The 13,182-nt window shown below is 41.3% G+C and overlaps 1 protein-coding gene across 2 annotated transcripts in view; it reads left to right on the top strand.

The window, feature by feature from the left end:
* The first annotated feature begins 1,101 nt into the window (after window positions 1–1,101).
* The window catches only part of LOC110488577 (slit homolog 3 protein-like), a 210,875-nt gene continuing 198,794 nt past the window's right edge, over window positions 1,102–13,182 (top strand). For both annotated transcript variants that reach the window (XM_036942709.1, XM_036942708.1), the window contains exon 1: window positions 1,102–1,874. In XM_036942709.1, the coding sequence (XP_036798604.1) occupies window positions 1,684–1,874 (191 nt within the window). In that variant the 5' untranslated portion in view covers window positions 1,102–1,683. The remainder of the gene's footprint in view (window positions 1,875–13,182) is intronic.

The raw sequence follows: 13,182 nt of genomic DNA, 5'->3' as shown, positions 1-13,182 counted from the left end.
CATTAGAGTTCTCGGGTGCGTTTTAAGACTATGGTATTGAGGAAAATCTGCCTATATTCTGTTTTGGTCTGCTTTTTTATCTGAATTTGTAACTTGGTATGATATTAAAATGCTATTACCTAGTTAATCCGACATTTGAGTCAGCTTTAACCACCAATGCAAAGCGAAATTAGCATTTCAAATGTTCAATAAGACCAATAAGTGTAGGCCCATTATTGCGATTGACAGCTAGCTACATGTTGTCTGAAACCATTCACTTTACAGAGTACTTCAAATGAGAAAAGAAGGTTAGTTTCAAATCGAATTATAGGTCTATTTCTCACCAGTTGAGGGCACTGCAACTGCAAAATGACAGTAAAACAGACTGCTCAGTGAAGACTGGATAAGAGTGCCTCAAGTCTGAACTGTGACTATTGAACGTGAGTGCTTGGCCACTCTGTGCAACTATTTCATATAAGTGTAAGTGAAGAAATGGCTTTTTATGCTCAGACTACTTTATAAAGCATGGGTCAGCTAAATGGGAAAGTAGGCAACCAATCTTTGTTTTATTGCAGTGTGCCGCCTTCAACGTATTATATAGCCCACTAAACAACTGTTTTTTAAGCCGAGTCCTTGCCCTTGTCACTCAAGTCATTCTAAATGCATCTGTCATTGTCATGTCCACTTCAATTTGAACAATACCCTGACACTAGAAACGATCAATCAAGATTCACCGTTTCTGGGCACAAATAGCCTAATTTATAATTGTGCACTAGGCTATCATACCACCACGCTAGGTAAAATAGAGGAAAATATAATTGCCTGATTCTAAACACATCAGTGTTTTAATGCCTAAATTCTGAACTTCTAAAATTCTTGAAGTTTTCCATGTAACTCATCAATTGCAAACTCATTGCGTGTAACTTATTCCAAAATGCCAAGTACTTTTCTTTATTATTTCACTTACTGAATGTAAAGAGCAGATGAGGGCCATTAAAACAAAGTTAGACGAATAACTTATTTTCTGCTTTTAGTGACATCAGCGCAGTGCGAACCAGTAGGAATCTGAAGTGGAGAATTTGGGGGTTGGAAATAGGTATGAGTTTTCTCGCAGACTCCAGCCTACATGCGCTCTGCTGAAGTTTTGTGATTACGAGTTCTTGTTTCAAAAAGGCATCAATTGGAATGGGACTGTGTGATACTTTCTAGCTGCTGTTCCCGCAAGAACTGAGCCATTGTTATCACATCTGAAACGTTACTTTATGTACTTATTTTCTTTGTCAATTTTACTTTTTTAATTGAGAATTTGGAGACGTTCCGATTAAGATTTGTTTAGGTAAAATTGCACACGAATCCGGGTGAAGAGTGTCTTGAAATTGGATTGAGAGGATTTTTTCATTCTCTAATATTTCTAGTTTTGTATCAATGGTGAGGAAACAGCAGAACACGAGTGGGACTTTGAATGAGCCCAACACCGCATCGATTTTCTTTGGGAAGTTACTCAACTTTCAGAAGCTGATTTGATCTACTCATATTCTTAGCTTCTGGACCTTTCAGCCTTTAATTAAACTAGTTATTATTGCCTGTAATACGAAAGTTGAATCTACTTTTGGGGGATTCCTCCTTTTATATACATTTTTATTCAGTGTTTATTTATTTTTTTAGTTTTCAAGACTGTTGTTTTTGTTTGCCATCGTGGATACCATGCTACCGACTGTGCAGGAGAAGTGGACGGCGTATCACTGGGGGATATGGGTTCTGATGTGCGGATTGCTGTGCTCTGCCGCGGTGAATGGATGTCCTCACAAATGCAGTTGCTCTGGATCTCATGTGGATTGCCAGGGTCAAGGCTTCAGGACGGTGCCTAAAGGAATACCTAGGAACGCGGAGCGTTTGTAAGTAACCCGAAAAGCTTTCATCATTCCACTGCTCTTGTGTCCATTTCTATTTTCAGAGCCTAGGTGATTATGAGTGAGTGGTTAATGTACGAGTGGTTAATGTAGTCAGATGCAGAGCCTGTTGATTGTGGTTTCAAACAGTGATAGATACAGCTATGAAGATGCGCCACATCTGGCACCTGCCTTGCCTGCGTGCCCCGGTCGGCTGAAGCTGTATGATCTTGAGAGCGTAAGACATCGATTTCACTCAAAATGTTGACGAGTCTTCGGATTGAAATGTTTAGCTAATCTTTAGATGAGCATATAATCGTTTTGTAATGTCAATCTTAAAATAGAGACGACAATAAAACATGTTGTTAATTAGGGCGGTTGCCATTGTGTACATTTCGTTTTATTTATTTCAACAGAGCCTGTATGGAACCTGTATGAGTAACCAGGCACAGGTAGGCTATATGTCAAAGTTAGTAACATTGGGAACCAATTAGACCAGACGTGGCTTAATGAAGACTGAAGGACTTCAAGGGCATACTGGAGAGAATGAGGTGCCCTTATCCCCTCAAAACACCCATACCTCTAGAACACAAAATAAACCAGTCAAATATGTGGATGAATACTTTTACCTCATATTTAAATAGGAAATATCTCATATCAGTTGTTGATAATAAACCCTCGTTACTTGATTATAACGGGGTAGAAAGTAAGAGTAACAGCTTCACTCAGAAATCAAAGCATCCTTTGCAACAAAGGAGTGAGTCACCTATATTATTGTCAAAATAAAAAATATGTGCCTAGGTTTGTCATTTCATGAAGTGTGTCATATGCAATGGCACTTTTAGGGAGTGCCAGCAGTTCAGGTCTGATCTGTGGCTATAGCCTACCCTGAAGCCTTTGCTCTCTTTCCTGTCCAGTCAGCCTCTGCCAAATTAACCAGGGGACAGCATGAAATAGCAACCCTATGGAGAAGTGGGTCCCGACATCCCTGAAAATGCAGTCTTTCCACCTCTGGTGATTCTAGGAGATGGGACCTATTATCTAGCATAACTAAGCAGCTTAGGGACCTGGGGGTTACAAAACATGTGAGGCACTGAAACAACAAAACACAATCATTTTTGCTTGGAAGTGGTATGAAAGCAAACAGTGTTCGCATTAGCCAGAGGCTAGTTGACCCCGTAAGACCTGTTGTGTTTGGGAGAGCAATCCCAAGACATTTTACACTGAGAAAATAAATTATAATACTAAGTGTGATTGGGGGGTCCCCTTTAAGGAAAAAGTTTATATATTTTCTTTATTTAGTTGCTGGTCAAGTTCTATGGGACGTTTGACTGCAGTTGCTGATAGGAGGCAGCAATGAGACATGTTCATATTTTGTTCACAGTTGTTTTGAGGAAGGATGTTTGAGTGCTAACGTAATAAAAGGAGGAAACCTGTCTGTTGAACATTCCTGCTTTCCAAAGGGGATTGCCAGCCTAGCTCCTATAGAATACCAAAGTAGAAGCCCAATCAATTTTGTTCTGTCATTACTCAGGACCACTTGAGATCTATCTCATTTGCATCTTGTTTGAGCAGAAAGATTGTGAGGGCTTAACGATGGTGGCCAAGGTGGAACAGGCGCTTCTACTCTGGGGTGCAATTCACACCCTGCTTGGTTTCCCAGAACACCCTGGAGTGTTGATTTAGCTCTAATGACTGAGCCCTTGCCCCATGCTGGGCAATGGGTACTATGACTTCACTGTTGGGATACTGCTCCTCCAATAACACTGCTTCCTTCACATAAATAAATTAATATGATTTTTAACAGCTATTTTATTCTTTGAAATTGTGCTATTACTCTATTACTCACACCTCTTTCTTTCTTTCTTTTCACTCATTCTCCTTGGCAAGCAAACACACACACTCTCACTTGCCCTCTCACTTGCTCTTTTTCTCTCTTTCTACCTCATTCATATTTTTTTGTAAAGAATGCCATCATCTCTACAGTTGAGTTTTTCACAGTTCCCCAGCTTTCCAACGACTTCACACTTTGCGAACAATGTGGAACTGTGTAGGCTGCTGGTGTGCTTGATGAGTATGTACTGTATGCTGCTCCTGGCTCTTATCAAGCTGCTGGTGCTGGGACCATGATGGATGAACTACAGCCCAGCCGCACCCACAGTCCATCACCACTCAGGGTGGGAGAATGGGAGTCTGTCAGCTTAGAACGATGAGTATGCGGTTACCATCACTTCAACTATCCATCATCCCAATTACACTGCTAATCAACACCTACAAGGGAGGATGAAATGATCCTAGACCATTTGTAGCCTACACTACAAAGTTACTAGATGCCTCTACATCCCAAATCCATTGCCTAGGTGGTGAACGAACTTAAGCTTAACTTGAGTTTGTCTTGTAGTGAGACTTTATAGGACATGCGTTCAGTGAGTGAATCTTCTAGAGTTGGTGTCTTGAGCATGAAACACACAGAGAATCTGAGTGCCGATGGACTGCCGATAGGTACTCATCACCGTAGGAGGCCATTCCTTCTTTTGCTATAACAAAATATGTACCTGCTGTGTACCGACCTGGTACAGACGAAAATGCCGTTTCTACTTGTAGAATCACAATGCACGGCAGTGGCTGAAAACTTGACTTTGAGCCAATCAGAGAGCATGAACCTCCACGTGGGGGAGCCGACAGGAGTGACAACAAAAAGGAAAAATGAAGGCACTTTTCCCAGTGTAATCCACCCTTTTCATCAGAATTGTTCTTGCTAAAATAAGATGCATAATATTTTTTTCCCCCTAGAGCAAGTCTTTACATATTTTACATCTAGCTAATTTGATTTGTGCTGGAAGAATATTTTTTTTGTTAGGTTTGATGTGCACTAGCTTATTAGTTAGTTAGTTAGCTAGCTAACGTTAGCTTGCTAACTGAGCAAGGCAATCGCACACACTTCATGCCAAACGAATAAAGTGGTAAGTGCAGCACAATGCACACAACACTAAATGATTTACCAAGCTAGCTTTTTGGCAACTGTAGCTAGTAACATTACAGTAAAATCACAATGGATTTGTTTCCACGAAGCAGCTGTCTGTAGCTGGCTGCCCAGAGTAAATGCAGTGTCTTTACCAAAGACTAACCAAAGATAGAACGCTATACACGTCAGCTACCACAGCAAGTGAAATCACTGCCACACTTAACAAAGAGCTGCAGTCAGTTTCAGAATGAGTGGCAAGAAATAAGTTAGTCCTAAATATAAAATAAAAAAATCTATAAGCATTGTATTTGGGACAAACCATTCACTAAAACCCTAAACCTCAACTAAATCTTGTAATGGATAATGTGGTAATTGAGCAAGTTGACGAGACTAAACTGCTTGGAGTAACCCTGGATTGTAAACTGTCATGGTCAAAAGATATTGATGCAACAGCAGCTAAGATGGGGAAAGGTCTGTCCATAATAAAGCTCTGCTCTGCCTTAACAATGCTATCAACAAGGCAGGTACTACAGGCCCTAGTTTTGTCACACCTGGACTACTGCCCAGTCGTGTGGTCAAAGAGGGACTTAGGAAAATTACAATTGGCCCAGAACAGGGCAGCTCGACTGGCCCTTAAATGTACACGGAGAGCTAACATTAATAATATGTCAATATCTCCTGGCTCAAAGTAGAGGAGAGATTGGCTTCATCACTACTTGTATTTCTGAGAATTATTAGCATGTTTAATGCACCAAGCTTTCTGTTTAAATTACTAGCACCCCTCTCAGACACCAGTGGCATAAAGTACTTAAGTAGAAATACTTTAAAGTACTACTTAAATCAAATCAAATTGTATTAGTCACATCCACATGGTTAGCAGATGTTAATGCGAAATGCTTGTGGTTCTAGTTCCGACTGTGCAGTAATATCTAACAAGTAATCTAACAATTTCACAACAACTAACTTATACACACAAGTGTAAAGGGATGAATAAGAATATGTACATATAAGTACGATGGCCGTGCGGCATAGGCATGATGCAGTAGATGGTATAGAGTACAGTATATACATATGAGTTGAGTAATGTAGGGTATGTAAACATTGTATAAAGTGGCATTGTTTAAAGTGACTAGTGATACATGTATTACATCCAATTTTACCTTTTTAAAGTGGCTAGAGATTGAGTCAGTATATTGGCAGCAGCCACTCAATGTTAGTGATGGCTGTTTAACAGTCTGATGGCCTTGAGATAGAAGCTGTTTTTCAGTCTCTCGGTCCCAGCTTTGATGCACCTGTGCTGACCTCGCCTTCTGGATGATAGCAGGGTGAACAGGCAGTTGCTCGCATGGCTGCTGTCCTTGATGATCATTTTGGCCTTCCTGTGACATTGGGTGGTGTAGGTGTCCTGGAGGGCAGGTAGTTTGCCCCCGGTGATGCGTTGTGCAGACCTCACTACCCTCTGGAGAGCCTTACGGTTGTGGGCAGAGCAGTTGCCGTACCAGGCGGTGATACAGCCCGACAGGATGCTCTAGATTGTGCATCTGTAAAAGTGAGTGTTTTTGGTGACAAGCCAAATTTCTTCAGCCTTCTTCACCACGCTGTCTGTGTGGGTGGATCATTTCAGTTTGTCCGTGATGTGTACCCCGAGGAACTTAAAACTTTCCACCTTCTCCAATACTGTCCCGTCGATGTGGATAGGGGGATGCTCCCTCTGCTGTTTCCTGAAGTCCACGGTCATCTCCTTTGTTCTGTTGACGTTGAGTGTGAGGTTATTTTCCTGACACCACACTCCGACTTAAGTCGTTTATTGGGGTATTGTACTTTACTTTACTATTTATATTTTTGACAACTTTTACTTTTACTTCACTACATTCCTAAAGAAAATAATGTACTTTTTACTACCTACATTTTCCTTGACACCCAAAAGTACTTGTTACAGTTTAAATGCTTAGCAGGATAGGAAAATGATCCAATTCACGCACGTATCAAGAGAACACGTGGTCATCCCTACTGCCTCTGATCTGGCGGACTCACTAAACACAAATGCAACATTTGTAACTGATGTCTGAGTGTTGGAGTGTGCCCCTGGCTATCCCTACATTTTAAAAACAATTCAATGGTGCCGTCTGCTTTGCTTAATATAAGGAATTTGAAAATATTTATACTTTTACTTTTGATACTTGAGTATATTTAGAGCCAAATACTTTTACTCAAGTAGTATTTTACTCTGTAACTTTCTATTACGGTATCTATACTTTTACTCAAGTATGACAAGTGAGTACTTTTTCCACCACTGTCAGACACCCATGCATACCCCACAAGACATGCCACCAGAGGTCTAGTCACAGTCCCCAAGTCCAGAACAGACAGTGGGAGGCACACAGTACTACATAGAGCCTTAACTATATAGAACTCCATTCCACGTCAAGTAACTCAGGCAAGCAGTAAAATAAAATTGGAGGTGAGTGGAAATGCCAACCGGATGCATCAGATTCATACATCCAGTGAAACATATGGCTCATTGTTCTATCTGCCTCTTTACTTTACCTAGCTAGCACAACAGCTAGCTAGCGAATCATGCTAACAATTTAGGTAACGTTAGCAAGCTAGCTAAACATGTGTCTATGGGCTGTATGCGATTATGGAGAGTGAATTAAACTCTTTCTTTGACAGCTAGTTATCTAGCTGTGGCCATCTGGCTAGTATCAACAAGAGCTTTCTACAACAATAGCAACATTAATGCAGCTAGCTAGCTAAGGTTGACTAGATCATAAAGCAACTCACACGGACATGCATTGCCACCTTCTGGTCTGGAGTATTTTAACAAGGCTGAGTGGCTGACGACTTCAAGGTCTTTGCTGTTTGAACACAAAAAAGATTGACTGCAGACTCTCTGTTCAGGTGCTGAGTACTGTCGGAAGGCAAGCGTTTGACAATCCTACTGGTGTGTCTAAGGTATTAGTTGAACTGTCTGATAATGAGTTGAAGTTGCCAGGCAGCCAGCAGCTGGTACTGCCAGCAGGCTCAGCTAGCGTTAGCCTACTGGGAAATATCAGCCGTCCACCTTATAAAAAAATCACCCGGCATGGAAAATATTTGGAGATGCTTTATTTCAGCCAGCACTTAAAAGGCCAGAACTGGCAGAGAGAAGGAGCAAACTTTTTGCAGATTGTTGAGAAAGTGGTCCAAGTCACGAATGATGTCCTTGAATAGGTAAGTCCAAAATGTAGGGACACAGAAGTCCATAACTCATCCAAGTGTGTGTCATGCTTTAATGCAAGACTGGATTGGATCGTCTGTAAGAGTCTGTGAGCCTGGGGGCCATTTTAGGTTAACAAGGCCCGTCTTTTGTTGTTGGGGTTCTGTCACCAAAGCAACACATCAAGGCCATTTGCTTTGTCCCCTCAGACCATCATTTATATTCTCAGCTCTCGCTAAACTTAGCTGCATGTGAAACAGTGTTTATCCCAATCTAAGAAAAATGGATAACTCTCTGCATGTTTCGGTGTCTTTGTCACTGTGATGTAAGCTGCGTAAGGGCCCCAAACACTACGTTGCAGCTAGCAACCCAGTAAACAATGTATGGAGCCAGGAATCACTGAATGCTCTCTGTGCTGTGCTGTGAGTTGATCAGAATGTGACTGTATGTGGCGTCTAGATCTGGGGGTAATGTTCGCAAAGAGAGGCAGGATGTCCAGGCAGTGACATGTGAAGTTTCTGTTTAATGGTGTTTGAACAACCCTCTCCATAGCGCTATACTGGAGCGCTGGGGGTCTGGTTAAACTGCTCGCCTTACTCCTTACTTTGACAGCGTTCATGAGAGAATCTTGTGATTTATTTGTGTGTTTTATCACTGTCCCCGCTTGTTTAAATCTCTGGCAGTGTACCTCATTTTTTTCCTCTGTTTGTGTGTTGGCTGCTTTCTTCTCTTCCTCCTTGGCTTCTTCCATCTTCCTTGGTTTACATATGCTGTGTGTCTCCTGCACCTCAAGCCCTGGGCTGCTCCGGCGTCTGTCAGATCGACTTTCACACAGAAGCGTTAAAAGTGGCCCTGTCACCTCTGAAGTCCGCTGTACAGATGTAATCTAAGGAGTCATGTACTGTACAAACTGCAAAGACTGACTCAGGTATGCTGGGATGTTCGAGCTGCCTGCCTGCCTGTCAGGCCTTGAAAATAAACGATTGTGAAAGTAAACAGTGGCAATGAGAAAAAAATCTAAATCATTTTTGTCGGCTGAGCATAGTCTGAAGTGGGTGTCCTTCAGCTGGGAACTCATCCAGGCAGTGCGGTAAAGAAAATATTTAGAAAACAAAAGTCCCAGTGAAATGTAACCTATCCCGCTAACGCTGCCTCATAAACAATGGAAAATGGCACAGATTGTTGCTGTCATCTTCTTTGGTCATCTTTGTTCACAGAGCGAATAGCGTTAACATTCCATGGCTGAGTCATCGTCAGGCCAGTGATGAAGTGGTGTCTGTTATTTTTGTAAATACAGAGCAGTTCTTCGTCTGAAATGTGATGTGGCATATGTTAGGATTAGGAAGTACTAGGTGAGCATGACCGCTAGGTTACAGTGAGCTCCAAAAGTATTGGGAGTGTGACATTTGTTGTTGTTGTTTTGGCTCTGTACTCCAGCACTTTGGATTTGAAATGATACAATGGGGTTAAAGTGCATACCGTCAGCTTTAATTTGAGGGTATTTTCATCCATATCGGTCGGGTGAACCGTTTAGAAATTACAGCTCTTTTTGTACCCCCCCCCCCCCCCCCATTTTAAGACAACTGAACTTGTTTATTAAAAGTTTAGTGTTTGGTCCCATATTCTTAGCATGCAATGATTACATCAAGCTTGTGGCTCTACAAACTTGTTGGATGCATTTGTTGTTTGTTTTGGTTGTGTTTCAGATTATTTTTATGGGGCGGCAGGGTAGCCTAGTGGTTAGAGCGTTGGACTAGTAACCGGAAGGTTGTGAGTTCAAACCCCCGAGCTGACAAGGTACAAATCTGTCGTTCTGCCCCTGAACAGGCAGTTAACCCACTGTTCCCAGGCCGTCATTGAAAATAAGAATTTGTTCTTAACTGACTTGCCTGGTTAAATAAAGGTAAAATAAAAATAAATAAAAATTGTGTGCCCAATAGAAATTGTAAATAATGTATTGTGACATTTTGGAGTCAATTTGATTGTAAATAAGAATTTAATATATTTCTAAACACTTCTACATTAATTTGGATGTTACCATGATTACGGATAGTCCTGAATGAATCGTGAATAATGATGAGTGCGAAAGTTACAGAAGCACAAATATCCTACCCCCAAATATCCCCTATTGAAATGGTGTCTTGGGGGTACGATATTCGTGCGTCCATCTTTCTCACTCATCATTATTCACGACTATGCACAAAAAGTCCTGTAATTTTTAAACGGTTCACCCAATATGGATGAAAATATCCTCAAATGAAAGCTGACTTTAACCTCATAGTCATTGTATCATTTTAAATCCATAGTGCTGGAGTACAGAGCCAAAACAAAATCTCTTTTTTTTTTACAGTACCAATACTTTCAGAGCTCACTGTATATCTCCTTTCCCGTCTTCTTGTGTGTGTGACTCCTCCCTGAATGTATTGAGAGTGGTCAGAGTCCTGTTTATTTGCAGTAATGGTGACGGTGTACAATTTATTGCAGCTAGCTACCTGTAGTTTAAAGATGTCTGCCAGGCTCAAGTGATCCATGAACTATGCCTATACACACGCTATTAGGGTGACCACATGTCCCGGATTATGTGGAATAGTCCCACATTTTGGCACGTAGGCCAATGTCATATCATCAACCAATCACATTTGTAAAATCCTTTTGGTCTAAATTCCAGCTAAACTTGGAGAGGACACCCCCGCCCCCCCAAAAAAATGAATGTACTGTAGAGTACACTGACCTGTGAATGTCCCGCAATTATCATTCCTTTGTCACATAATTTGGGTATTTTCAATATGGTCACCCTGCATGTTATGTTGGTGTCTATGATAATGTGTTTTGAAGGGGCACTCTCCACAGAGATGTCAGGGTTGATTTGTCGCCCTATGAATGCAGTAACATTGGTGTCCAGTGGTGTGAGCGTGTGTGTACAGTGGCTTGCGAAAGTATTCACCCCCAGTTTTCCTATTTTGTTGCCTTACAACCTGGAATTAAACTTGATTTTTGGGGGGTTTGTATCATTTGATTTACACAACATCCCTACAACTTTGAAGATGCAACATATTTTTTCTTGTGAAACAAACAAGAAATAAGACAAAAAAACAGAAAACTTGAGCGTGCATAGCTATTCACCCCCCCAAAGTCAATACTTTGCCACCTTTTGCATCAATTACAGCTGCAATTTTCTTGGGGTATGTCTCTATAAACTTGGTACATCTAGCCACTGGGATTTTTGCCCATTCTTCAAGGCATAACTGCTACAGCTCCTTCAAGTTGGATGGGTTCCGCTGGAGTACAGCAACCTTTAAGCCATACCATAGATTCTCAATTGGATTGAGGTCTGGGCTTTGACTAGGCCATTCCAAAACATTTAAACGTTTCCCTTTAAACCACTCGAGTGTTGCTTTAGCAGTATGCTTAGGGTCATTGTCCTGCTGGAAGGTGAACCTCCGTCCCAGTCTTAAATCTCTGGAAGACTGAAACAGGTTTCCCTCAAGAATTTCCCTATATTTAGCGCCATCCATCATTCCTTAAATTATGAGCAGTTTCCCAGTCCCTGCTGATGTAAATGATGCTACCACCACCATGCTTCACTGTGGGGATTGTATTCTCGGGGAGATGAAAGGTGTTGAATTTGCGCCAGACATAGTGTTTTCCTTGATGGCCAAAAAGCTACATTTTAGTCTCATCTGACCAGAATACCTTCTTCCATATGTTTGGGAGTCTCCCACATGCCTTTTGGCGAACACCAAACGTGTTTGCTAATTATTTTCTTTAAGCAATGGCTTTTTTCTGGCCTTTCTTCCATAAAGCCCAGCTCTGTGGAGTGTACGGCTTAAAGTGGTCCTATGGACAGATGCTCCAATCTCCACTGTGGAGCTTTGTAGCTCCTTCAGGGTTATCTTTGGTCTCTTTTTTGCCTCTCTGATTAATGACCTCCTTGCATGGTCCGTGAGTTTTGGTGGGTGGCCCTATCTTGGCAGGTTTGGAGAGCTCCTTGGTCTTCATGGTGCCACTTGCTTGGTGGTGCCCCTTGCTTAGTGGTGTTGCAGACTCTGGGGCCTTTCAGAACAGGTGTATATATACTGAGATCATGTGACAGATCATGTGACACTTAGATTGCACACAGGTGGACTGTTTTTAACGAATTATGTGACTTCTGAAGGTAATTGGTTGCACCCGATCTTATTTAGGGGCTTCATAGCAAAGGGTGTGAATAGATATGCACCCACCACTTTTCAGTTTTACATTTAAAAAATATATATATTAAAAAAAAATGTTAATTTCACTTCACCAATTTGGACTATTTTGTGTCTGTCCATTACCTGAAATCCAAATAAAAATCAATTTAAATGACAGGTTATTATGCAATGAAAAACGCCAAGGGGGGTGAATTATTTTGCAAGGCACTGAATGTGTTGCATCCAGACCCTTGTGGAGGAGATGAAAGGAAGGCAGAAAGAGAATATTTGATTCCACAGACTCGTGATTGAGTTACAAACCTCCCTATTTGATCTGTCACAAGTGGAAATGAAGTGTCTTTCCAACAGGAAAACACACAGGACTGGGAAGAGGGAAGAGCTTGAATGTGCTGGAAAAAAAGGGAGGACTGCGGTAGGAGGGGAAGGAGGGAGCAATGGGCCACGTTCCACCCTGGAAACCACCAATATCCCGATAAGAGCCTTAGAAAAGCATTGCATCAGCTGCAGTAAAGTCTCAAATGTCTTCTCATTTGTGTGTGATCTGGAAATATTTGTGATGGTAGCCATCATTCAATGGCCTGTGCAGATCTGTGTAGTTACATAAATCAGTGAACATTCCAACGAGAACATGATAACTTTAAAATGTCTGCTATGTTAATTGCAGATCTCACATTACTTGTAAACTGTTCCGTGTAATATGGTCATGTAAGTGCTTGAGGAAGGAATGTTCTCATCAGTTCTGTCCACATTCGTCCTAATACAATGTAAAGGAAAGACATTATAATGTTCTATCAAATGAAATGGCAGCTTACATAAACACATTGCATTCAGAAAGTATTCAGACCCCTTCACTTTTTCCACATTTGGAAATGTGTAACACGTTATGTTACAGCCTTATTCAAAAATGTATTCAATTCATATTTTTTTCTCGTCCGTTTACACAAAATACCACATAAT

The sequence above is a fragment of the Oncorhynchus mykiss genome, chromosome 14 (assembly GCF_013265735.2).
Source record: "Oncorhynchus mykiss isolate Arlee chromosome 14, USDA_OmykA_1.1, whole genome shotgun sequence".
NCBI classification, from domain to species: domain Eukaryota; kingdom Metazoa; phylum Chordata; class Actinopteri; order Salmoniformes; family Salmonidae; genus Oncorhynchus; species Oncorhynchus mykiss.
Note: the sequence above shows the minus strand (reverse complement) of the source record. Positions and strands in the feature narration are given on the sequence as shown.